Raw genomic sequence first — 23347 nt, 5'->3', positions numbered from 1 at the left:
CTGCCCAACTCCTGCATTCTGTTACCCAGAGAGGCGCGTCACGTCTGGACTTGTAGAGCAGGCAGAGCCAGTGCAGCAGTACGTCAATGTTCTTAAAGACAAGCGCAGCTCTCCGGGTGTCGTGGCTTAGAGGGGACAGAGGGACCTGGCTCCCCTCATTAGAATGGTGCATCAGAATGTTTTTTTTTGCCTTGTTGCCAAGGGAACCTCTGTCTTCATGTTTCCCGGGAGCTGTGTTTCATTGTTCTTTTGAACACTGACGCGGAGACAGATCTTTGATATACAGTGCCTTGCGAAAGTATTCGGCCCCCTTGAACTTTTCAACCTTTTGCCACATTTCAGGCTTCAAACATAAAGATATAATTTTTTTATTTTATGTGAAGAATCACCAACAAGTGGGACACAATTGTGAAGTGGAACGAAATCTATTGGATTTTTGAAACTTTTTTAACTAATAAAAAAATGAAAAGTGGGGCGTGCAAAATTATTCGGCCCCTTTACTTTCAGTGCAGCAAACTCACTCCAGAAGTTCAGCGAGGATCTCTGAATGATCCAATGTTGTCCTAAATGACTGATGGTGATAAATAGAATCCACCTGTGTGTAATCAAGTCTCTGTATAAATGCACCTGCTCTGTGATAGTCTCAAGGTTCTGTTGAAAGCGCAGAGAGCATCATGAAGACCAAGGAACACACCAGGCAGGTCCGTAATACTGTTGTGGAGAAGTTTAAAGCCGGATTTGGATACAAAAAGATTTCCCAAGCTTCAAACATCCCAAGGAGCACTGTGCAAGCGATCATCTTGAAATGGAAGGAGTATCAGACCACTGCAAATCTACCAAGACCTGGCCATCCCTCTAAACTTTCAGCTCAGACAAGGAGAAGACTGATCAGAGATGCAGCCAAGAGGCCCATGATCACTCTGGATGAACTGCAGAGAACTACAGCTGAGGTGGGAGAGTCTGTCCATAGGACAACAATCAGTCTTACACTGCACAAATCTGGCCTTTATGGAAGAGTGGCAAGAAGAAAGCCATTTCTCAAAGATATCCATAAAAAGTCTCGTCTAAAGTTTGCCACAAGCCACCTGGGAGACACCCCAAACATGTGGAAGAAGGTGCTCTGGTCAGATGAAACCAAAATCGAACTTTTTGGCCACAATGCAAAACGATATGTTTGGCGTAAAAGCAACACAGCTCATCACCCTCAACACACCATCCCCACTGTCAAACATGGTGGTGGCAGCATCATGGTTCGGGCCTGCTTTTCTTCAGCAGGGACAGGGAAGATGGTTAAAATTGAGGGGAAGATGGATGCAGCCAAATACAGGACCATTCTGGATGAAAACCTGTTGGAGTCTGCAAAAGACCTGAAACTGGGACGGAGATTTATCTTCCAACAAGACAATGATCCCAAACATACAGCAAAATCTACAAAGGAATGGTTCACAAATAAACGTATCCAGGTGTTTGAATGGCCAAGTCAAAGTCCAGACCTGAATCCAATCGAGAATCTGTGGAAAGAGCTGAAAACTGCTGTTCACAAACGCTCTCCATCCAACCTCACTGAGCTCGAGCTGTTTTGCAAGGAAGAATGGGCAAGAATTTCAGTCTCTCGATGTGCAAAACTGATAGAGACATACCCCAAGCGACTTGCAGCTGTAATCGCAGCAAAAGGTGGCTCTACAAAGTATTAACGCAAGGGGGCCGAATAATTTTGCACGCCCCACTTTTCATTTTTTTATTAGTTAAAAAAGTTTCAAAAATCCAATAGATTTCGTTCCACTTCACAATTGTGTCCCACTTGTTGGTGATTCTTCACATAAAATAAAAAATTTATATCTTTATGTTTGAAGCCTGAAATGTGGCAAAAGGTTGAAAAGTTCAAGGGGGCCGAATACTTTCGCAAGGCACTGTATGTGTGGTAGACTGACTGGGCAGAGCCCCCTTCTTCCCAGTCCGCTCTGGTTAAAGTGACTTCCTGTTGGTGCTGTGCTGTCTTGCCGTCCTATTACTTGTGATACAAGTTCGGTCAACGTTCCAGAGATGAAAATGAGGCTCCCGGGTTTCCAGGGGAGGGGGTCTTATCAGATGTCCCCATATATTTCTGGGACAGAGGTAAAATGTATGGGACACATATACTCTCTCTAGAAACAGTTTGCTTGGTGTTTGCTTTTTCAACTCCTCAGATTGACCTGAACTGAAGTATTTGTAATCATGCTGGGCTCATGGCTCATAACAGAACTTGTGTGAGGAAGAGCTCGGGAGTGCGTCTCGGAGCTTGCACCATTTCCTCCAGCAGTGAGCAGTGTTGAGCAGTCAGTAAACGCTCATGCTCCAGGATAACAGCTGTTCGTGACGACGCAGCTCTGGGCAGTGTTGCTTTGTAATCCCTGCGTCTCCACACCGCAGTACTCTGGTCCCTGAAGGCCTCTGGTTCTAACTGCATCTGAAGCAGCTGCTTAATTGGATTTGCTCAGAACTATGGTACAGTGCAGTTTGTGTCCCTGCACAAGAATAATGACAGATGCCTTTGTTGGAATAAGTAGAACGAGAGTTTGTGTTGAATTCATTCTCCCCTCCTAGGACTCGTCTCCTGAGTGTCTGGGCTGCCCATGGCTTGGAGGCGCCTGATGTATTTCACACCTGGTCTTGTCAAGTTCCCAAAGTGCTTTCTTCTAGGGGGACATTTTCCCCTTCAGTTATAAGCAGTGTAGAAGTGTAAACCTTGTGCCTGTTAATTCTTGCTGTCCACAGAAGAGCCACTCTGTGTTGTGGATTCCTCAGCCATGAATCTTAGCAAGAACACAACCATTCTAATGATACAGCCATTTAGAAAAATGTTCATAACGCTTATAACCTTATAAGAAGTCAGACTTATTGTTCCATAATTACTTGGTTCACTTATTTCGCCTATCTTATGGATGGACACTGCATGAGCAATTCTCCAGTCTTGAGTCTTGAAAGAGTTGCATCCATGAGTACACCAATTGCACGCAAGGAAACGTGAAACTTATGATGTTCCTAACCGATCTGATCCTATAGTTTCCACCCTGAAATAGTCTCATCGCTGTACAAGTAGACGCACATCTACAGTCCATCAAGTGAGCCACAGAGAAGTCAGCAGGCTGGACAGAGAGGACAAGCACCATGCAGGGCAATAGTTGGAGTTTCTGACGAGTTCTTCTGAGTTGTACTAGTTTCTTTATAAGAAGCAGAAGGACAGAGTGAAATACTTCAGATGCAACATGTTTCACTGTTTGAAGTTTCTAATTTCTGATGCTGGAATCTGAGCGCTGTTTCAGGGGAGGGGGAGGTCTTGTATTTCTGCCATCATAAGAACCACTGCTGTGCTGGAGATTTGTTTCAAATGGTCGAGAAAGCGTGCCTGAAAAACATCATTTACAGTTAGCAACATAAAATATTTGAATTAAACAGTTATGGAACATTTGTGTCCATTGTACTTTGGGAGATGGATGGAACCTGCTGTTATATATCAGCGCTGATAACACTGCGCTAAGGTCATCTCTGATTCTTCTTTAAGTCAGTACAACTATTCAGTATATACTGAGCACCAAAAATTCCCAGCGATCTTATAAAGCTGCAGAATTGGGAAAAGTTTTAGTGTAGCAGGTGCACTAACTTTATTGAGGCGTGACTTTGGTAAATTCATTATGTTGATTAAAACTTGTGTACATGGTTGATCAGCAGTGAGATTCACAGATTGGCCTCAGCTGGAAGCAGTCCATGCCATACAGTTCTGACACCTGCTTTTCACCAGGCTCCAGGTGCTGTCCTGCGGGAATTCTGTCTGAAGAGCCTGGACGAGCGTGGTCATTGGTCTCTGAGCCTTGGATCCCCAGCTCACTCACAGCTGTTCAGTGAAGCACAATTCTAGTGGATAAGGCATCTGTCATAACTCTTACATTCTTGCAGGACTCCTCTGACGTATAGATGGCCAAAAGACATTGTTCTCTTGACAAGCAGAGCATATTATTTGAGCCTTTAATGTCTTGATCGACACTCAACAGAATAAAACACCTCAATACCCGTTTCCAATCAACACCCTCACCGATTTAGTGTTTATACACGTCTGATCTGCTTTTGTGTATAGGTGAGTCGTGAAGGATCAATTTTTTTACAGTAAAATCTGTATAATTATAAGCATTTAGCTGATTGTTTTTGGTTTGGTGATCTCTATTTGTTGTTCTCAGATGCTATGTGGATGTTTAGCCAGTATCTCAAAGCCAATTGAAGCCTTTTCCAAAAGGACCAGCAGAGGCTGAAGTCCTCATGTCCTTCCAGATGCCTGACGCTAGCTTGCTCCCTGGCTCTGTGCTGGTGCCCTGGAGAGTCGCAGCTGTGCCCATGTTGACATCCGTCTCCCGTAACCTCGCTGGCTTCTCCCATCAACCCTTGCTCTCAGCCTGACGGCTACCGGTGAGACACTGAGAGCAGTCTGCCCTGATCCCAGCGCCCTGCTCCAAGGCCTGGAAGGGTGTCAGTATTTCAGAAGTATGTGTAAACAGTGTCTCGGCAGAGGTATTTAAAATCCATAAGAGGACCGATGTAATAAATCTAAACCCATCTTCAGGCACAGCATTAAGACAAGGGCCAGAGGGCTTTAATGATGTAGTAATTAAAGTGAAGTAGTTTAAGGATGACAAATAGGAGGCACCTGTTTTTTGCAAAGACTGGCAGAGATGTAGAACAAATTATTGATCCGTGCTGTGCATGTAGATTCACTGGGCTCTTTCAAGAAATCACTCTGAATGTCTGTGCTCTAGCAGCACATGGACGCTGCTCAGGGTCCCTCCCTGGGTCTGGGGAAATGTCTTCAGTGTGAACCTGTGGGCAACCAAATCGCCACACAGGCAGCTCTGCACGGCCTATAGACTGCTGCTGTCTGAACAACCCAGCTCTGAGGCATGTTCTTAAAACATTTTCCACCAACATACATTTGCCATACATTTTTTTTTTTTAGAAAAAAGTAAGTGTCAGTGGGAGGGTGATGGAATCACTAGCTGTGCCTGGTTCAGTTACACCCGACACAAGCCCTCGGGCCCGAATATGAGGCAGCAGAGAGCGAGAGGCAGGCTGAACATGGAGCTCACTGGCTCGGCAGGCTGGAGGGCCGCAGGCCCTGGCATTGTGCCTCTTGGCGGGACTTCCTGTAGGTCTCTCTCTGGCTGCTCCCCTCCTGGGGAATAAAACCTGGGAGTTTCAGCTGGAAGGAGGGGAAAGCTGTGTCTGAGCGAATCGGAAAACCGCTGCCAGTTTCAGTTCAGAACATGATATCTTATTCGTCTCCCCACCCAAAAAGAAAAGAATTGGAGCGAGACAAGACACAATTCAAGTCTAACCAGGAGGAAAGAGCTTCTGATTAGACAGTGGAAGGGTTAAAAGTGACATTCAGGGCCCAGCAAGAATGGGAAGAGTCTTGTGGCACGCATCATCATCAAAGGTCTTTAAAAGAGATAAGCTGGAGATGTGTTCAGAAATCAAAGGCCTGCGACGGCAGCGCTGTCGCAGCGGGAGGCGCAGCGGAGTTTGTGAGCGCGGCGCAATCACGGCGGCTGAGAGGAACCTGGGGACATGGTGAAGTGTGCAGCGCCGGGGACGTGTGAAATATCACTCGCGCTTTTATCGTCACACCACATTGCCAACGTGCACTGAGAGAGAAAATTAGAAGAACAGCTGTGCGCAGGATTACGGCCAGAACACAAATCCCCTTTACAAGTCAAAACCAGCTCGTTCCACCTGCAGGGCCGCCAGCACAGTAAATATCATCTCCGCAGGCTGGCGGTCCTGCAGAGTGCAGAATCCAAAGGAAAAAGTGTGAAGCACATTTTTCTAGGTTATTCTTCCCTGATAACAATTGTGATGGAGTAGTATTGTAATTTGTGCTGTAACTCTGTGTGCAGGGCATTAGGGTACAGCTGTGAGTCTAATAATATGCAGACAAGGTTTGGCCACATCTTTGTTTTCAAAACAAAGGGATTTAACGTCGCTTTATTCTATAGAATTATATGCACATTCCTTACCCCATGTCACGTTATTAACCATTATATTTCTATCATACTTGAGTCAAGGAGTTCAGAAAGCAGTATGATGCTTTCTGCAGCAGGACTGGTTACTGCCATCTTTTGCCTTACTGACATTCTGCCCTCTGCTGGCTTCAATGCACAATAGCATCATATTCACAGCAGCACAAAATCGATCTTGGAATTAAACTTCTGCTAAAGCTAAGCAATATATTTTGTTTTAAAAGCTCTATAATTTAGTTAAAGAATTGCAAAACTCAAACTTGCTTTCTTTTCTAAAATAAAATGTTTGCTCATCAAGAATATCTGGAAGAAAAAAACAGGAATTAGAATATGACCCAGCCATTTGCACATTTTTTTTTTAAAAAAAATGTTTCCCTTAAACCAAGCAAAAAGTTCTGATATTTGGAATGAAAACCAGAGTTTGTTTCCCAAGGTCCTCTTGGTCTGTGTGCTGTCTCTTCTTCCCTCCTCCCAGAGGCCAAACTGACGACTCCCTCAGCCCTGTCGCTCACAGGAGGATTATTTATAGTGGCGGTTCGGGGGCAGATTCACATTAGCAGCGTTGAAAATATTAGATCAGAATCTTTAGGCATCACTCTGTGCTGTGCTCAGGAAGAGAGCAGCCCTGCCACCCAGACTGGCAGTGACTCACAGGCACAGATGTAGCAGTTTTTTCCACAAGCATCACAACACTCCAGCCCAAACCCCAGCGCTCTCATCAGAGATAAAAGAACAGAACAATCTCTATCCATGTGGACCGGCAAGAAGAAGGAGCAGTGGAGAGGACGTAAGCTTATTGGAAAGAAAGAAAACATTTATGTGCTTCCTGCAAGGCATCACTCAGGATAGCCAAAGGGGCCCCGTGTTGCTCCCTGCGTTCTCAGGAGCCACAGAGGGCCTCAGATCACAGTCACCTGTCGTCTTCCCAGACACCTCAGCTTGGTATCGGAAGCTCTGCCTGGATAAACTCAACCAGGACAGCTTTGTGGGAGGTGAAATTGTCCTCACTGATAGAACCTCAACTGTTAGCTCTTGGAAAGAAAGGTGGCCTTACCCTGTATTTTTATTATTATTATTTGTGTTCATAACAAATAAGAGACCAGTAGCTAGCATCTACCACAAAATAAACACAGTTGTGTTAACACAACAGACCGTGGTCAAGTGTCCACCTCGTTCCAGCCTCTGAACTGAACTACAACTGCAGTACCGTGGTGTTCTTGTTGTACGTGTGTGTTACGTTACAGAATATCAGCACCTTTTAAATGGATGTTTGCCATGAGTGTATCAGTGGTGCCTGACAGCATCTATCATTTTTCTGGACCTTGTTTCCAGCACAGCCCGGTCCCAGAGAGAAAGCACTGCCTCCGTGTGACGGCGAGACCCCCCCAGTCAGCGGCAGAGCTCCTGCTTGTGTACACCCGCGTCTCCATGTGAGGGCCCAGCAGGTCGGCCAGGAAGGAGAATCTCGGAGTGTATTTCACTTCACCAAACATACTCCCTTTCCCCTTGACTGGATTAGGTGCACCTATCCTCAGAAGGTCCTTCTCGTCCTGCAAAGATTTTCCTCTCTGTGTGGCCTTTATTTGGCCTGAAATATCCGACAATGAAAACTTAACTGCATTAAAACTTCCGCTGCTGACAAAGAGCAGCCGGAGGTTCTCAGGCCTGGAGAGTTGAGGGACCCAGGTGCTAGATGACCATTACAGCCCAGCCTGAATCAGACCACACTGCTCAGAGCCCTTGGTAACCAACACAGACAGCTCTGAAATTACTGACCAACAGGAAGAGTTCTTCATATAATTCTAATCAGAATGCATTTCTTCATAAAACCAAAAGGATTAAATAAAACTAGACTAAAATAAAGGAGATATTTCACAAAATCATTCTTCTTACTTCCTTATTGCAGATTATACATCCCACAGCTGAGACAATTTTCACCCAATTCTGAAAAAAAACAACAGCTAGCTCTGCAAAATTCAACAATTTTCATCAACCCTTTGTTTTTTTGTATAAACAGAAATGACCTGTGCATTTGTATTGGAAGTTTAATCACTATATATCACAGATTAAAGAGGCATGATCATTACTGACGAGCCTGACATCTTTTATTCAGGGTGGAACATCTGTTGTGTGGGTGCTGCCTTTTCCAAGCTCACTGTATGTGCCCAACAAATATCCAGATCCTCAGCTGTAAAATTATCTGGCCTCAAACTCGTAGTTTTGTTCAAGTAAAATTCTGTTTTAACATAAAACACTGCTTCAAAGGCTGCTTTCCTTCAAAACCCAATTCCTATTGCTCAGTATGAGACTAGAAAGCAATCTATGATAGCAGCTGAGCACAAACTGTGCTTGTCTGAATCATTTACTTGAACCATTTGACTCGGAACAAGTGACTCCGGTTAATGAATAAAACATGAACTACATTTAAACACGTCACTCCACTCTGTGCCAGGTGTTCCTTGACATACAGTAGTTACCTTTATTATATTTTATCTTTTGGTTTTACATGTACACATCTACCCAATGAATTCCACTGACAAATGTCTAAGGCTTTTTTAAGGCTTCTCAATGACAATCTGGGTGTAGACTTTCACCATACTGCACAGCGAAGATTTCCTTCTGGAAAAATGTCAACCGATGCTACCTTTGCTGCACCAGAAGGGACCAGAGAAGTAACTCATTAACAAGAAATGTATAATCACTTAACATGTGGTGAAGTAAAAAGGAAAAAACGTTAGTCAACATTCAAACGGTTGTTTTAAAGCCACCTATCTGGAACATCCGATGCTTCCTTTCGTCCCGGCGCACAGTGGAGCTCCCCTGGCAGGAGGAAGTGAGGACAGGATCCATCGAGCTGTCCATCCTTCCACACCGACTGCAGGACAGGTGTGACCCTCACTGACAGCACAAGACCTGCACCTCCCCAGTCAGCCACAAGGGGTCACTGTTCCACAGCAAGCAGAGCCTGACCCCCCCTGCCAGTGGAGAATCCTGCTCTTCTCGAACCCATGACACCGGGATCACAGAGCTCCATCTGCACTTGAACACCTTTATGGACTGGGTCACTCCACCACTCAAGAGCCCAAGTTGGCTCTTTTTTTTTATAAGCAAAGTATTTTGAATAACATAACCAAAAAGAACACTTGACAATAATACATTTATTTAAAGCACTAAAGCACAGAAAGGCAGACTTTCGCAGTTAGTGAAGAGCTCAGTAAAAAAAAAATGGAAAAGTCTCATTGGCACACATACATCGGAAGCCCTGAATGGAATTCTGGAAGTTATTCTGGTCTGCGATATTTATTATTGCAGCTCTCTGCCAGAGAACCCACAGTCTTCGGCGCTGGCTGCTGCAACATCGCTAAGACATGGAAGAATGGAAGACATTTAAAATTGCTTCATATAAAGTTAAATGCATATAAATATGAAATCACAGCTGTACGTAGGCCCCCCTGTCCCGCCAGAAGCTCAGTTCAACAGCTCCAGGTAGGTAATAGGCACTTTGCCCTTCTGGTTCCCCCTCTCGCCCATGAGCCAGTCCGAGTCCATTCCCGGGACGCTGGACACCGTGATGACCTGAAAGACACGGCCAGCCCGAGCCCGTCAGTCACGGGATCGGACTCCCTGCCCTGCAAACAAGCAGACTGCACACAGCCCAGCCTGGCGCTGGCATCGCCCGGCTCCTCTTGGATTTGAAACCAACAGGAAATATTTAAACATCTTTAATATAAAATAATGCTAACTGTAGCGATCTGTCTCGATAGTTGTAATTTACTGTCCTATATTTCCTGGTTATAATTGCCGATATTTATTTATCTTATGTAGTTTATCTTTGCTTGACTCTGTCTTGCATTTTAATCTTCAAATCATTTTTTTTTACCAGTGGCACAGGAGCCTAGTGCTGAAAGAAATATGAGATGGAAATTAAATAAACCTGCTATTCAAAAACTACTGAAGCGTAAAATGCAATTATAAGATATGGACCTGTGTAAATTTCCATTCCAAGTGCGAGGTTTCATTTTCAGCTATAAGTAACTAAAAGCCAGACATCGGACCGCGAGATGCAGTTCCCAATGACCAGTTTGTGCGGCTCGATCATGGCCCTTTACCAGCAGCGCCCTGACCGGCGCGACCCACCTCGTCAGCCAGCAGGGACAGCTCGCTGCTGCCCGCGGCGTCGTAGTCGTACAGCACGCGCGCCCTCCTGCTGCCGCTGCAGGCCTGCAGCTCCATGAAGCCCGAGGAGCCGAGCGGGCCGGCCGGCGCCAGGCCCGGGGCCGGCAGGGAGACGGGGAGTGTGGGCACGGAGACGCCGGGCGCCGAGCCGGAGGAGGACTGGTTGTTGTTGGAGGAAAACGTGGATGGAAAGCTGCGGGGACACAAGAGCACTAAAGGGACTCGACAAGCGCGTACAGCTCTGCTCAGAGCATCCACGAAGGCACAGCCAATTGTACTTTTATACCTCAGCAGGTTTGTGAGTGGTTTCTCCCCTCGAATCTTCAACTGCCTGTTTACCCTTAAGCAGCAGTTAATGTGTTTATGATATGCGCTAATTACAAGAAAAATATTCAATGCTCCCCAAGTATTTCTACTTTAAATCCAATCGATACAATTTTAAATGCCCACCTGTGATTTGAAAACTGAACGGGATTATTTTATTCTGAAGCAGTATTTGTCAGCTTACCTTAGCTACCCTCAAAAGCAAAAAGATAAAACAGTAAAGAAACTGGAGGCTAACTGTGTTAAGCAGTGGAATGACGTGACGTGCAACCAAACAAGTCTGGGGGTGAGCAATCAATGCAGTTTGTCAGCACCATGTCCGAAACACTCCATGAAGTCACTAACCCTGTTTCTCAAACGTACAGAATTTTGTGATTTTAATTAAATTGGATCAGCTCAAAATGTGGTTAATGGGGTGTCACGCAACCAAATCTAAATGCCAGAACCTGGAAATCAGGGACAAAGATGGATTGCGAAGATCTATATTACACAACCTAGCATGATGATGTTGAGCTGCGGACAGACACGCCAGCAGGGGGAACTGCAGGTCCCCAAGGGATTTTCAGTGTTAAAACTCGAGTCTCAGAACTGCAGGCCACAGTGCTGGCGCTGCGGGAACCAGCTCAGCACAGGAAGCCAAGAGTTTCCTCAGCAGGCAGGGGCGAAGGGCCAGGAGCCCAGGAATCACACTGCTGCCAGAAGCAGCAGGGCCTGCTGTCTTGCACATGACGATGTTCTTAAGCCATTCGCGGGCAGAGTGTTTTAACACAATTCACCAACGTTAACAGGCACACAAAATCATGCAACTCCTCATTAATCAACTTTAATGCCGATTCTACGTCTATGCAAACTGAATGGCACTAAAGCCAACTGTACCATTTTAGTCATTTAAACATTAGGCTAATAAAGCAGTCTTCCATACAGTACAACACAGGGCTAATAAAATGGTCTTTCACCCAGTTAACTGCAGTGCTCCCCCCAAGAAACCCAAATGTTCAACTGTTAAAATGAGACAAAGATCAAATCAATATTAATAAATATTTCTATCTATAGGGAAAGAACAGAAAATTATAAAAATATAACTGAACTGCTGATAATGGGCTGTATCCTAAGATGCATTATAACAGCTGACTTTATTTGAAGGCTGCAACAGGTTTCTTTATCGTCTTTGAGAAGCTATAGCATGACCCTTCATAAACAGTCTTTCTTGACGTGTCTAAAGACTGAATAACAAAGCATTAAATGAAATGCTTATAAATACATAACATGTAGCTCATTTTTCAGCTTAAAGCACCACAAGGGCTATTAAGTGGTTATGCTAATAATTACTGGAGATAAATTAACCACTTTATTTGGTGTTCCTGAGCTAAAGGTACACCAAATGAAACTGCTGGTTCTTGAAAGTTAAACTGAAATCCTGCCTCATTATTTATTCTAGTTACCACAAATCCATATTCCTTCCTTGTTAGTTTGCTTTAATTGCAATGGCTGAACTAAAACCCGTACTAAAAGACGAGCACCGTACCTCCCGAGCTGCTTCTGCAGGTCCACCATGTACTGGTAGCACTGTGCGTAGTAGGTGGTCTGCGCTTCGACGAGGTCATTCAGGCAGCGGAGGTGGTGCGCCTGCAGCAGCAAACAGGACAGGTGAGGGGAGGAGCGCCACTCGAGCCACCGAGACCACAAGCGGGCGGCTGGACAAGCACACGAGGGGAGACCCTGCCCCCCGCTAAACCAGCGTTATAGCAGACTAGCAAATTAGCCAATGCAATTGTTTTCCAGTACATGTTCTCAGAAGAACTGGCCTTATAGGGTGTACAGGGGTGTATACATGTTCGAAAAGACCCTCCAAGCCTCTGTGGCAAACGAGTCAGCAGAACTGAACTAACCCCAGAGAGAAGGATGAGGGCCTGAAGACGTTCTAAAGGAACAGCCCTTTGCTGCACTCCACTGTACAGGAGTTTCAGCTGCTGTCCCATGGTCACACGGGTGCTGCCCTTCCTGTCACCAGAGAGACATGTGGATCTGTGACCCAGCAGCTCTCAAGCTGCCTTACTGGCTGGGACAGCAGTCTCATGCAGAACTACGGCCTAAGGGCAGCTGCTCCAGAAATCTTGCTACTCTCAAGCGCGTCTTTGACGATCGGAGATGTGCTCGAGGGCATGTTCCTGGGATCAGGACGGGCCCTGCGACGTACGTGGGTGCTGCTGATGCCCTCCAGCAGGAGCCTGGTGATCTCAGCCTGGCGGTCGAACTCGCTCTGCGTTATCCTGAGCTCCTGCTCCGCCTGTCAGACAGAGAGACACAGTCACACCGGCCGCCTCCAACCACACCAGAAAGCTCTCCTCGCACAAGGGCTTCCAGGGCTACAGCATTAAAAATCAGCCACACTCACGGGTTTGTCACACTCAACAAGACCCCTTTCTGTATCCCCATGCATCTCACTGCCTGGTTTTCAATACTGGAACTGAGCATAAAACGGCACAAAGTGAAAAGGCCTAACTGAAGTACCAGCAACATTTCTACAGGGTACTGTTCAAAGGAATCACAAGGCCCATGTGATAAGAGATACAGCAAACAAGCAACGAAACAGAAACAGAAACAAATAAGCAAAAGGATCAATCAAAAAACGAAAGCTGCAGCGATGAGCTGCCAGCTGTTCCAGCGGTTGGTTGGCACTGCGAGAGAGGTGCTGCAGGACACTCATCCCAACAGCCGTGCTCAAGGAAAAGGTCAGAAGAAGCACACATCAAATGCTGCAGAAAAAACAAAAAAACACCCCTGACTGACAAAGCATCAACTTACCTTTGTCACTTCCTCCACCCACAGCTGGTAAGCATTTAAAACAATGACAAGGTATTTAGGGTAAAACACAGGTGAAGATATGCAACACTAAGTGATTTTTATCCCCCTTTACAAAGCACCCAGAATAGAAACTGTCCATCAGTACAGCACAGCTAAACAGGACTCCAGGAAAAGCCTACAGACGGAACAAGCACCTCACAGAAACAAACACACTCCAGCACTGAATGCAAAGGGCTGCCGGTCCACAAAGTGACCATGCAATTTTTGGGTGGATTTAAAGAAAGACAGCAGCTCTGCCCTTTATAGCAGTGATCCTCTCCCGTTGGGCAGCTCACCAGGGGGCCTGCAGCAATTAAAGATAAAGGACTCATTGCACTGAAACTATATTTCGGCCCTTTGGTGATTTGCGCTAACGAAATCAACAAGTTTCTGGGTTTCAAAAATAGTATTTTAACAAACTATCAAGTTAAACCCTATTTTAGAATGCAAAAGCACTGATAAAGGTGACCGTTGTGACACATACTTAAACAGCCCTTGAGTTGAAAAGGTCAGGAAGCTAGGTGACATGTGAACCTTAGATTAACCACCTGTTCATGCAGATCTAAAAGTGATAAGGCTGGAAGACACTCTCAGGCTGGATTCACTGGAAGGGTAAAATAAAATCATAAAATAAAAGTTCCCCACTTTCCCTGTGGGCACACTGGGTAAACTGCCCACTGCACTGGAAATGAATGAGATGTGGCAAAATGAAACATGGTTCACCCACCAGGGAAAAATAAAAGCCCGAAGTGACCTCAATGCGCTCAACCCAAACAATCTGCACTACGGGGTTGCTCACTGCAGAGAGTTTAGAACATTTCTCAGACCTTTGGCAACTTAAACTGAAAATTAGGAACCCAGCATCTGAGCAAATGATGACATTTTGAAGTGTACCCATGTATTTAGCAATTTAAAATAGCATTTCGGGGGAACCAAATCATTTGGCTACTCATCTTCTGTCATATAATGGAAAGGAACTGAGTAAATGTGATGTTTTATGATACCATGAAATGCAGCTTGGTATCCAGGTTGCAGATTTCATGTACAGACAACCAGGATGGTTGAAATGGAAAAAACATTCCGGTACCATCTGGAGGACGAACCGCATTCGGAGAAACACTCCTAAAACCCCCCCCATGCTTCTCGGATCTCACTTCATTCCCACAACGTTCAAACATCTACACATCAAACACAGAAACGTCACCATGCCTTCTCTCACAGTCATTATGAAAAGACTAGTGATTATCTGAGCAGAACTAATCTTAATAACATATTTTAATTCAAATTTTAAATTACTGACATAATTAAGCGATTAAAATGCCTTTATTTTGGCAAACTGCCTAAAGGTGGAAAGACAGAGTGTAATCTACAGAGCCCCATCCAGACACCGGCTGACAGAGAGACACTCAGGACTTGGGTAAAAATAAGACCCACAGCGGGCCCAGTTGTTTTTATGTGCTTGCAGTGAAGGTTATGGAATCTGATCAATCGTGCCCGGCTGGTAATTGCCCAGTGACCGGGGAATCATGGAAACACTCTGTTTTTCCCAAATTACTGAGCCCTTGGCAACTGCAAGAGAAAGCATGTCATCTGAAGGGTAAAGAGTCTCTGAACGAAGCCAACAAACCTTTAGCCACCTGACATGCAGGAAGTTGAGCATGTAAGAGAAATTTACCATTGGGTTATCGCCCACCGGAGAGGAAGAGTTTAGTTGCTAAAGCACATCGAAGCACATGAAGATGACAAGAAAACAAGAAAGATTTTTAATTCTGCAGCCACACAAGCAAGATCTTTGAAGGCGTTTTAAATAAAATCAAGCAAATCTTCAGCATTTCACACAACATACAGGCCTGACACCTGCATTTGGTTTAATTTAAGAAAAGGAGTGGAAGATAATTCTTGTTATGTTAGGAGTATGCAATGAATGCCAACTTCTCTTAATGCTTCACGTGTTTTACTATATGATTAAGACCCTGGAATGCAAACCGACTGAAATTAAGTAAATTATATGAACTTCTCTGGCACTTGCATCCCATGGTGTGTAATACGCTCACTTGCACAAGCTGCATTTTTGCACTTTCACAGACAACCAACTGCAACCAACTGACCTCAAAAAATTCTGGGAACCACAGAAGCCCATCCCACTGTAACCACATGCTATGTTAATTATAATATGGAAAAATGAAGAAAGAAATTAGGAATTTGCTGTACAACTGAAAAATCTCTGAGCACGTCTCAGCAGTACAGGAAAGATGTCAGCCACTTGGATAGCTGCTGGTCCTGGAGATTTATTTTAAAATAGACCAACAACTGTTTGTCCAATGATTCAATACTCCTCCCACCAGGGTGTAACAACTCCAGCGTGTGAAATACAGGCTCGTGGACTCCGGGCTCACGAAACAAGGACACTTACCGCTGCCCTGGCCTCTGCCGCCCGCGCCTTCTTCAGCCTCGCCTTCGCTGCGTCCAGGTCCAGGCGCTTGTTCTGCAGCAACTTCCGCTCCTTCTGGGGGAAAAGGACGGATACAATTCACGGCCAGAGCCGGCGCAGGACTCCACCTTGACAGACCTCCCCAAAGCAAAGCCCTCCTGTCACGGCCCAAGACCTGACGTCCACCCTGCCATCCCCAACAGAAGTGGAGCCCACCGGGGTCTCGCGAGGATCGAGAGTGCACAAGCCCTGGGTGTGATAGCGGGTCACCGCAGGGTCACTTCCTGCAGCGCTGGCCCTGGGGAGCTGGCCAGCTGGGCTAGTCGGGGTGAAGATCCTGCTCAAGGGTACAGTACCTGTGGAGGGGGATCAGACCCACAGCCTCCCTGTGGTTGGCATCTCAAGGCCCGAGCGACTACTGTAGCACCGACCTCAGTTACCCCACATCCCACAATCAGCCACAGACCAGGTTTTGCTCAAACTCGATCAACGTTACGTAGGCTACTATGACGAAGTAGCTAAGATCACGCGCAAACCCAATCCACACTTTATACACACAACCACCCACCAGCCTCTGACTGTAGCCGAACAGGTGCGACTTCCAGCAGGCTTCCAAATTTACCCAGCATGCAACGAAACAGGTCGAAAAATACTGCAACTGAGAGTACAGTTGGGACAAACAGCTAACCATGGAGATACCCATAAATGAGCAAATGGTAGATTCAGTACAGCACAAAAACTGTGGTGCTTTCCTATCAAAAGTTTTGTGAATCACAGCAGTGTTCTGGACTAATAAGCCAGCAGCATTTTGATTCTGGTCACATTTGACCAAAGGATATCTGATGTGAAAATTACATTCTGTGCCACAAAAGAAGTCAGGAGCCATAAAAAGCCATATAAGAAATTAAACAAATATAATCGACTGTAAACCCAGTGGTCTCAAGCAGAAATCCCCTAAAAAAAGGATGCAGTAAAAATACAGTCTAGTATGAAACTATGATGATTGTAAAAGTACGTTCTCTTTTTTTATATGCTGCATAATAGACAATTTATAGTTGGCCTTTAGTGTGCACACATTTTGTATTTATATTGGAAAACTAGATTACAGTTTGCTTTCAATACCATTATCTGCACATTTCAATCTAATTTTTGAAACTGCATGTTACTATAATTAGGCTAACGTATTTAAATTACCTATAATAGATGCATTTTGTCTCTTCTTACATGTGTAGGGACTTCTCTAAAAATGCTAAAAGTCCCTCTAATGTGATGACAAGATGCATCTTACTTTTTAATATGAGTCGGTAAACATGAATTAGAAAAAAAACTGTTGGTCTGGCTGTCGTCACATTAGAGGGACTTTCAGCATTTTTAGAGAAGTTCCTACACACTAAGATGAGACAAAATGTCTGCCTGCAGCACAGACTGGAAGCATATCCTCAACTTACTGAAATGGTTTTGAAATCCCCCTCCAGGAAATTTCTGAATGGGGTAAGAAAGTTAATGGCCGAGCTCTGTATGAACTCCCTCTCCGCACTGCCAATCTGCTTCTGGGTCTCTCCACACTTGATAAGAGCATTTCCTGCAGTAAAAAGAAAAGGAAGATGTTTTTCTATTTTTCTCCCACTGGATCTTCATCCCTGACACTAGAGGGAATGAAGAGATTGTTTTCCTTAGTGTACGGAATCTGCTGCAGAGACTTAATTACAGCGGTTAGTTGCAACCACAGCGAAGGTTACAAAGTGGCTTCATGCACAACAAATCACAGAACATGTTCACAGAGCAAAGCAGTTTAAAGCTACTGCAAGTGTATATATAAAGGCCCTCTAATGTGATGACAAGATGCATCTTACTTTTTAATATGACACAGTAAAAATTATTTTTTGTACTCACACCTGAAGAAGGCTTCACAGCTGAAATGTTGTGTTTCCTTTCTTTTCTTTTCAGCACAGAATAAACCTGTTACCTGTTCCTTCGCAACCTATGCATGCTGACGCAGCTACCTACTTGAACTATATATAAAGTCTGCAAGTAGTAATAATAATAATAATAAAATAATAATAATAATAATAATAATAATAGCTTACACTTATATAGCGCTTTTTCTGGACACTCCACTCAAAGCTTTTTACAGGTAATGGGGACTCCCCTCCACCACCACCAATGTGCAGCCCCACCTGGATGATGCGACGGCAGCCATAGTGCGCCAGAACGCTCCCCACACACCAGCTTTCAGTGGGGGAGAAAGACCATAAACTAATATACACTCAAAATAAGAAGTGATGCACCATCAGACTTCACTAAAATTAGCTTCTTTTCCATTCATGCTTAGGTAATAATTTCAGAAATTCGTTACATCACCTATTAACGCTGTACAAGGAGCAACACCTAGATCAGGAAAGACCCTACCATAGGCGGTGCCAGGCCCAAACTCATTCCCAGACTCGATCATGCTCTGTCCCAGCTGCTCATGGTTGTTCAATCGCGTTGGGGCTTTCTTCTCCAATTTCTCATACAAAAATTCCTCTATCCGGACATCTGCAAATTAAAACAGGAAAACTCAATTTGGACAGAATGGGAGTCACAAGGCATTTCACGAGGTTCCCCTCCAGGACTGGGGAGGAGAGCGTCGAGCGTCGAGCACAGGCTGATAGTGTGAGAAATCCCGCCAGGAAGAGAGAGGAGCAGGCAAGATTAATGCTTCAGGACCGGGAGTGAGTAGTTTGGCTACAAGCACAACCAGCTCCAGAAAGGGAAGAGTCCTTGTGCAGGACAGAAGAGTGCTTTTCAACCTCTTCCCCTAGGGCCTGGCAGGCTAATACTTATGAAGCAGCAGAGGAAGGAGCTGTGGGAGTGTGAGCATAACGGGAATAACTTCATAAAAAAACAAGCAGTAAAGTCTGCATGATTACAGCTAAATGATATAAGAAAGACCGAAAACAAAATTAAAATATCATGACCACCCCCCCAAGTAATATCCTGTATCTAATCTTTTCAACACTAATACCTTACAACAGTTTACAGACTACAGTTTACAGTTTCTTGTTATTTATCAGAATATAAAGAATATTAATAAAAGTTTAAAGGGGAACAGCAGTCCCAATTTCTCAGACCAGTTATTAAATCTCGGTGACAAAATAATTAACACTATCATAAAATTTGACAAATTTCCAATTAAGCACAAAACCGTGAACTTTGTGAAAGTACTATATAGTCACCATGCTGTCACAAACCCACGGTCTTTCCATGGGCGAGCACAAGAGTTCTGCAATGTGAAGATGCCCTTCCTGCTCACTAGTCGTACAATGTACGAGCGAATGAGTAAAGGTTCCGAAGCTGACATTTCACCACAGAAATGTTCCAACGTGATCTGCATGCAGAGTTTACAAGTAGTATTTGTCAGCAAAACTGACAAGAAGTTGAGGGCAAGATTTCTATTGGATTAAAAGAGATGTATTCACAAGCCAGCTTGTTTACAATGTTGCCTCGTTCTGAATCGCAGACAATGATACCAATATTGTGCTGTGAACCTGGAAATGTAATCTATTTTGTGATGTGAGGTTTTACACGTTACTGTGTACATTTTACTTTCTTTGTGGCTGGAAATGCACCTATCAGTACCGATTCTTTCCAATCCCAAAATATAAAAATAGCATTGCAGTTCCCCTTTAAGTCTGACAATGAGTTCTGCAGTACCCAACTTTGAAAAAAAAGCATCAACTCCATTAGTTTCTTTTCCAGTCATGGGTGTTTCCTGTGAATAATCTTATTATCTGCTTGAAGATGAAACAGTTTAATGCAGCATGCAACAAGTGACACACTCTGAGGCTCTAACACACAGACCCACTAGAGATACTGTAACTGAGTGCTCCCAAGCCGGTGTGACTCAGACACACAGCTCAAACTGCTCCCGAGAATTCATATTCCCACCTCCCCCAGGAACACCATTCTCCAGCCACATCCCAGTGAAGCCCACGGAAGAGCAATGATGTCACTGAAGAAAAAATATTATCATGTCTAGTGCTAAGACTGTAGCACACAGACAAAAACAGGATGGGCGAATTACAATCGAAAATAGCATCTGATGAAATCTAACGTTATTTTTACAACTGTTCTAGGTCAATAACTCATAATCTGAGTCAAGAAGTAGCAGGTTATTCAGAATACAAAGGGCAAGACGATTTAAAGACATACTGTGTGAGTGTCATGTGTCCCGTATTAGTATTGACTACAAAAAGGTCACCCCAGCAGTAAAACACGTCTTTTTTCACCCTTCATTATTAACCCCTGCAAAGCACACGACCAGTGACTTAGACTAATCAATTATTTACCAAACTGGTCTTTTCAAAGTCTTTAAATGAACCTCAACACCAACCTTATCCTGAGTCATTCGTTTTCTCATAATTTTGTCTCGACAGACCTTGAAATGCATTTGATCGATATGAAAGGGCATTGTGTGCAACTGCGTACTGGACTATTTCTGCATTTTGTTCAGTGTGGCAACATCAGTGCTGGCTGATTTCTGATTGCCTTGCCTTCGTCGCCCGTGTTCTTCCTAACGTTCTGATGTAACGCTGTAGCGTCACACTCTGTGTAAACAGAGGGGTGAAGACATGGACAAGAAATATAGTGGTCTTCATCTGTGCAACCCCTGATTTAGAAGCAAGTGTACTTAGTGTCTTAAAGCCTAGGTGTTACACTTATGGCAAAGTTAGCTCAGCCGTGTGGCAGGAGAACTGAAATTGCTCTGTCACCTGCCTCTGGTATTCTGGGCTCTCTGTCCTGACAGGGGAGAGCACAACTGGGCTGAGAAGGATGAACGGCTGCTTTGGCGGGGGAGGACAACTATAACCTCTTTTAAAGTTGTATCTTTCAGGCTACGCATTTCCCTGAGATCATGAGAGAGTCAGGGATTTTCTCCATTGGTTTTGCAGTGAATTGTTCAAACTCAATATTCTGTCCAGAAAGCTCTATGTAGGCAGTGTGTTACCGCAGGGTGTCTGAATAATACCGTGACTAGCCTCCAAACTGCATCAGCGGTCAGAGCTGCCATGTTGCACGGGCTTCTTAAACCCTTCTTGCAACCCCTGATTTGGGAGCCAGTCTGGAGTGATGACCATCCTTCCCGTGAATGGAGAGCCACAGTCCTGAAGGTTTGGAAGGGAGCTCTAAAAGTTTTGCTGATTAAGTTGACTTAATACAAAGCAAAACATCTTACTAGGGTTTGGCTGCAGCAGAACCTCAGTCTGTTTCATGATCTTCTCTGTCCAGTGTTTTGTGCATTCTGCTCGGGTCAGAAGATTCTCCAGATGAGCATCCAATTCCGTCTTCTCGGCCTGGCCCAGCTTCTCCTCCGTAAACTACACCGGGAATTGCAGGAAAAATCACATCATCACTGCTGTTACCGGCTCACAGACATACACTTTCCCTTTGAATGCAGAAACTGAACAAAGCGTTCAAAACTCCAATACATATAAACTACTGGTTAGAAATCTTTGGTTTCTAACCAGTTTCCCCCTACATATTCTGGATTACCCATCCTTTAAAACAACCCTGCAATGAAATTTTGTGGAAGTTACTTTATGTTAATAAAGTTTATAACAATATGTTCATGTTTGTCTGCTATGTTAATATATATTTTTCTCAGATAACTTAAATCACATCCTTTTTTTCCACACATCTGTCTCACTTGCAGTAGTTGAAAAACCCCTCCTTTACAGCTAACCTCAAAACTAGCGCAACAGTTTTCGAAGCCCACTGAAAATAAACCTCTAAATGTCACTGTACTAACACTGTATACATGAGAACCGAACCTACAGTAGGTAAGCAATGTGTTACACCGTTACAGTGCACATTGTGTACAGTAAATGAAGAGGACAGAGGCAGTGGTGTGAATTTATGGGTTTTAGTTTCGCAATGCTATATTCAGTTTCCTTTCCCCGTCATTAACATATTTGCAGTAAACAGTGAAAAATCAGGGGCGCCTGACTCCTCTGACCCCGGGGACAGCCGGGGTGTTTTCTAGCCGCTGTCTCTCAGCACAGCCGACTTCATCGGCTTTCGATCCCGAACTCAAGATTTAGAAAGAGGATTTTTTCCGACTCAAAAATTGGTCACATGACAAGTTTTCAAACCTCGACCGCTAAAAAAAATATATAAAACATAACCAATTGTTAAAATAAACCCGTTAAACCAACGCCCAAAGGCCCTGTGACTGCGCTCCGAGGGTCCCAGCAGGCCCGGCGGAGCACCGGGCTTTCCCGCGGCGCCACACCGGGGACAGAGGCGCGGCACAGGGTCCGGAAACAGAGACAGTACATCAAGAAACTTCTCTATTAATTTCAGCTGCCACGTTCCAGCCGTGACACATGTGCGCTTTACCTGCACCGCTCGGCTCAGAAAAGTGCCGGCGTCTGCCGCCAGTCTTTTTACGTTGAAGTCCATGATGCTGACGGCGCTTTAGACCATCTCCATTCAGCCGAGTGGAAACGGCGGTGAAATGGGTAGAGACACTCCTCTCCTTCAGTCCGCCTGCTGAGATCAGACCTTCCCTCTCACAGTACAAGGAGCGTCTGGCCTCCGATACTGTACTTTGCTCCCTGGACGCAAAGGAAGAGGAGGAACCGTCTTTCTGTCTGACTGACGGACTCTGAAGTGTTTCCACGAGTGAGGGAATTAATACTACAGCGACAGCAGAAATGGCTTTGTCCTCATCCTGTGCCACGAAGGCACCGATTTCAAGCACCCTTGTTCGCTTGTTATTAACTAGAGGAAGTGTGTAGGATGCACATTTCCTGAAAACGTCCAGGTTTATTATCTTATTTCAATCAATTGATCGATACATTTGCGAATCAAACTCAAGAACGGATGCAGAACTCCACAGGGTAGCCTAGAAACATTTTGGATTAGTTTTCTAAGCATTGTGAAATTCCTGACATTCATATCAGCTTAATAAAGAAAAGGTTTTGATTTGATTTGATCGATTTCAAAGACTGCTTAAGTTAAATGTTGTTTTGGTTATTTAAAAAAAATAGATAATGCCTGTCCTAATGATGGGCAAGTTTTTCTTGGCCTGTAAACTATGGTTAGTTCAAGTAAGGAGCTGTATCACCATGCGTGGGCTCCAAAGGAACAGGTAAAGGTTTATTCCCTGCTGAAAAGAGAAGGGACACAACATTTCAGCCACGGAGCTGAAAAAATCTCTTCTTTTCAGCAGGGAAAAAACCTTTACCTGTTCTTATGGTCAGTACATACCATTCACCCATCCGTTTCCTGCCCAGTTTTCTGGCCGTGGGTTGTGGATTAGCTGGAGTCCATGCTGGCAAGCTCAAGAGTGACCATTCAGTAGGTTATATCAGTAGACTAATGCTTTACCTTGGCTTTTGTGTAGTCGCGACCGATTATAGATGTTACAGATCTGTGCACCAGCTCATCAGCATCAGGAAATACCACACAATGTCTATCGGGACCCTAGCTTTGTGCACATGGAAAAGATGGAGGTCCTTTGCATCACTTAAACCTGAATCTC

The 23347-nt window shown here is 44.6% G+C and overlaps 1 protein-coding gene and 1 long non-coding RNA gene across 6 annotated transcripts; one reads left to right on the top strand and one right to left on the bottom strand.

Moving 5' to 3' along the window:
- The first annotated feature begins 1919 nt into the window (after window positions 1-1919).
- Window positions 1920-8130, top strand: LOC138241167 (uncharacterized). Its single transcript, XR_011190359.1, has 2 exons — window positions 1920-4437; window positions 7377-8130. It is a non-coding gene; the product is annotated as an uncharacterized lncRNA (long non-coding RNA).
- Window positions 8131-9187: 1057 nt separating this feature from the next.
- Window positions 9188-22554, bottom strand: LOC102690214 (SH3 domain containing GRB2 like, endophilin B1). Of its 5 annotated transcripts, none has more exons than XM_069193863.1 (11): window positions 22201-22554; window positions 21038-21179; window positions 18229-18357; window positions 17268-17401; window positions 15802-15891; window positions 15016-15102; window positions 13350-13373; window positions 12742-12831; window positions 12070-12170; window positions 10182-10413; window positions 9188-9620 (listed from the first exon to the last, which is right to left on the bottom strand). In XM_069193863.1, exons 1-11 carry the CDS (start codon window positions 22261-22263, stop codon window positions 9513-9515), a joined length of 1200 nt encoding a protein of 399 aa, XP_069049964.1. In that variant the 5' UTR covers window positions 22264-22554; the 3' UTR covers window positions 9188-9512. The 5 variants fall into 5 exon arrangements, with proteins under 5 accessions (XP_069049964.1, XP_069049963.1, XP_069049965.1 ...); XM_069193862.1 differs by having other exon boundaries at window positions 15802-15894; window positions 22201-22551; XM_069193864.1 differs by having other exon boundaries at window positions 15064-15102; window positions 15802-15894; window positions 22201-22550.
- Between the last annotated feature and the right edge of the window lie 793 nt (window positions 22555-23347).

The sequence above is a fragment of the Lepisosteus oculatus genome, chromosome 9 (assembly GCF_040954835.1).
Source record: "Lepisosteus oculatus isolate fLepOcu1 chromosome 9, fLepOcu1.hap2, whole genome shotgun sequence".
In the NCBI taxonomy this organism is placed as follows: Eukaryota; Metazoa; Chordata; class Actinopteri; order Semionotiformes; family Lepisosteidae; genus Lepisosteus; species Lepisosteus oculatus.
The sequence above is the reverse complement of the archived record's forward strand: the minus strand, read 5'-3'. Positions and strand labels throughout refer to the sequence as shown.

Excerpts from the sequence above, each read along its gene's own strand:
- LOC102690214 (XM_069193862.1), bottom strand. The coding sequence starts at position 22,263 with ATGGACTTCAACGTAAAAAGACTGGCGGCAGACGCCGGCACTTTTCTG. Across the intron at positions 21,180-22,200 it reads TTCTGAGCCGAGCGGTGCAG|TTTACGGAGGAGAAGCTGGG; the intron begins GTAAAGCGCACA and ends TTCCCGGTGTAG. Across the intron at positions 18,358-21,037 it reads TCTGCTGCAGCCAAACCCTA|ATGTCCGGATAGAGGAATTT; the intron begins GTAAGATGTTTT and ends TTTAATTTGCAG.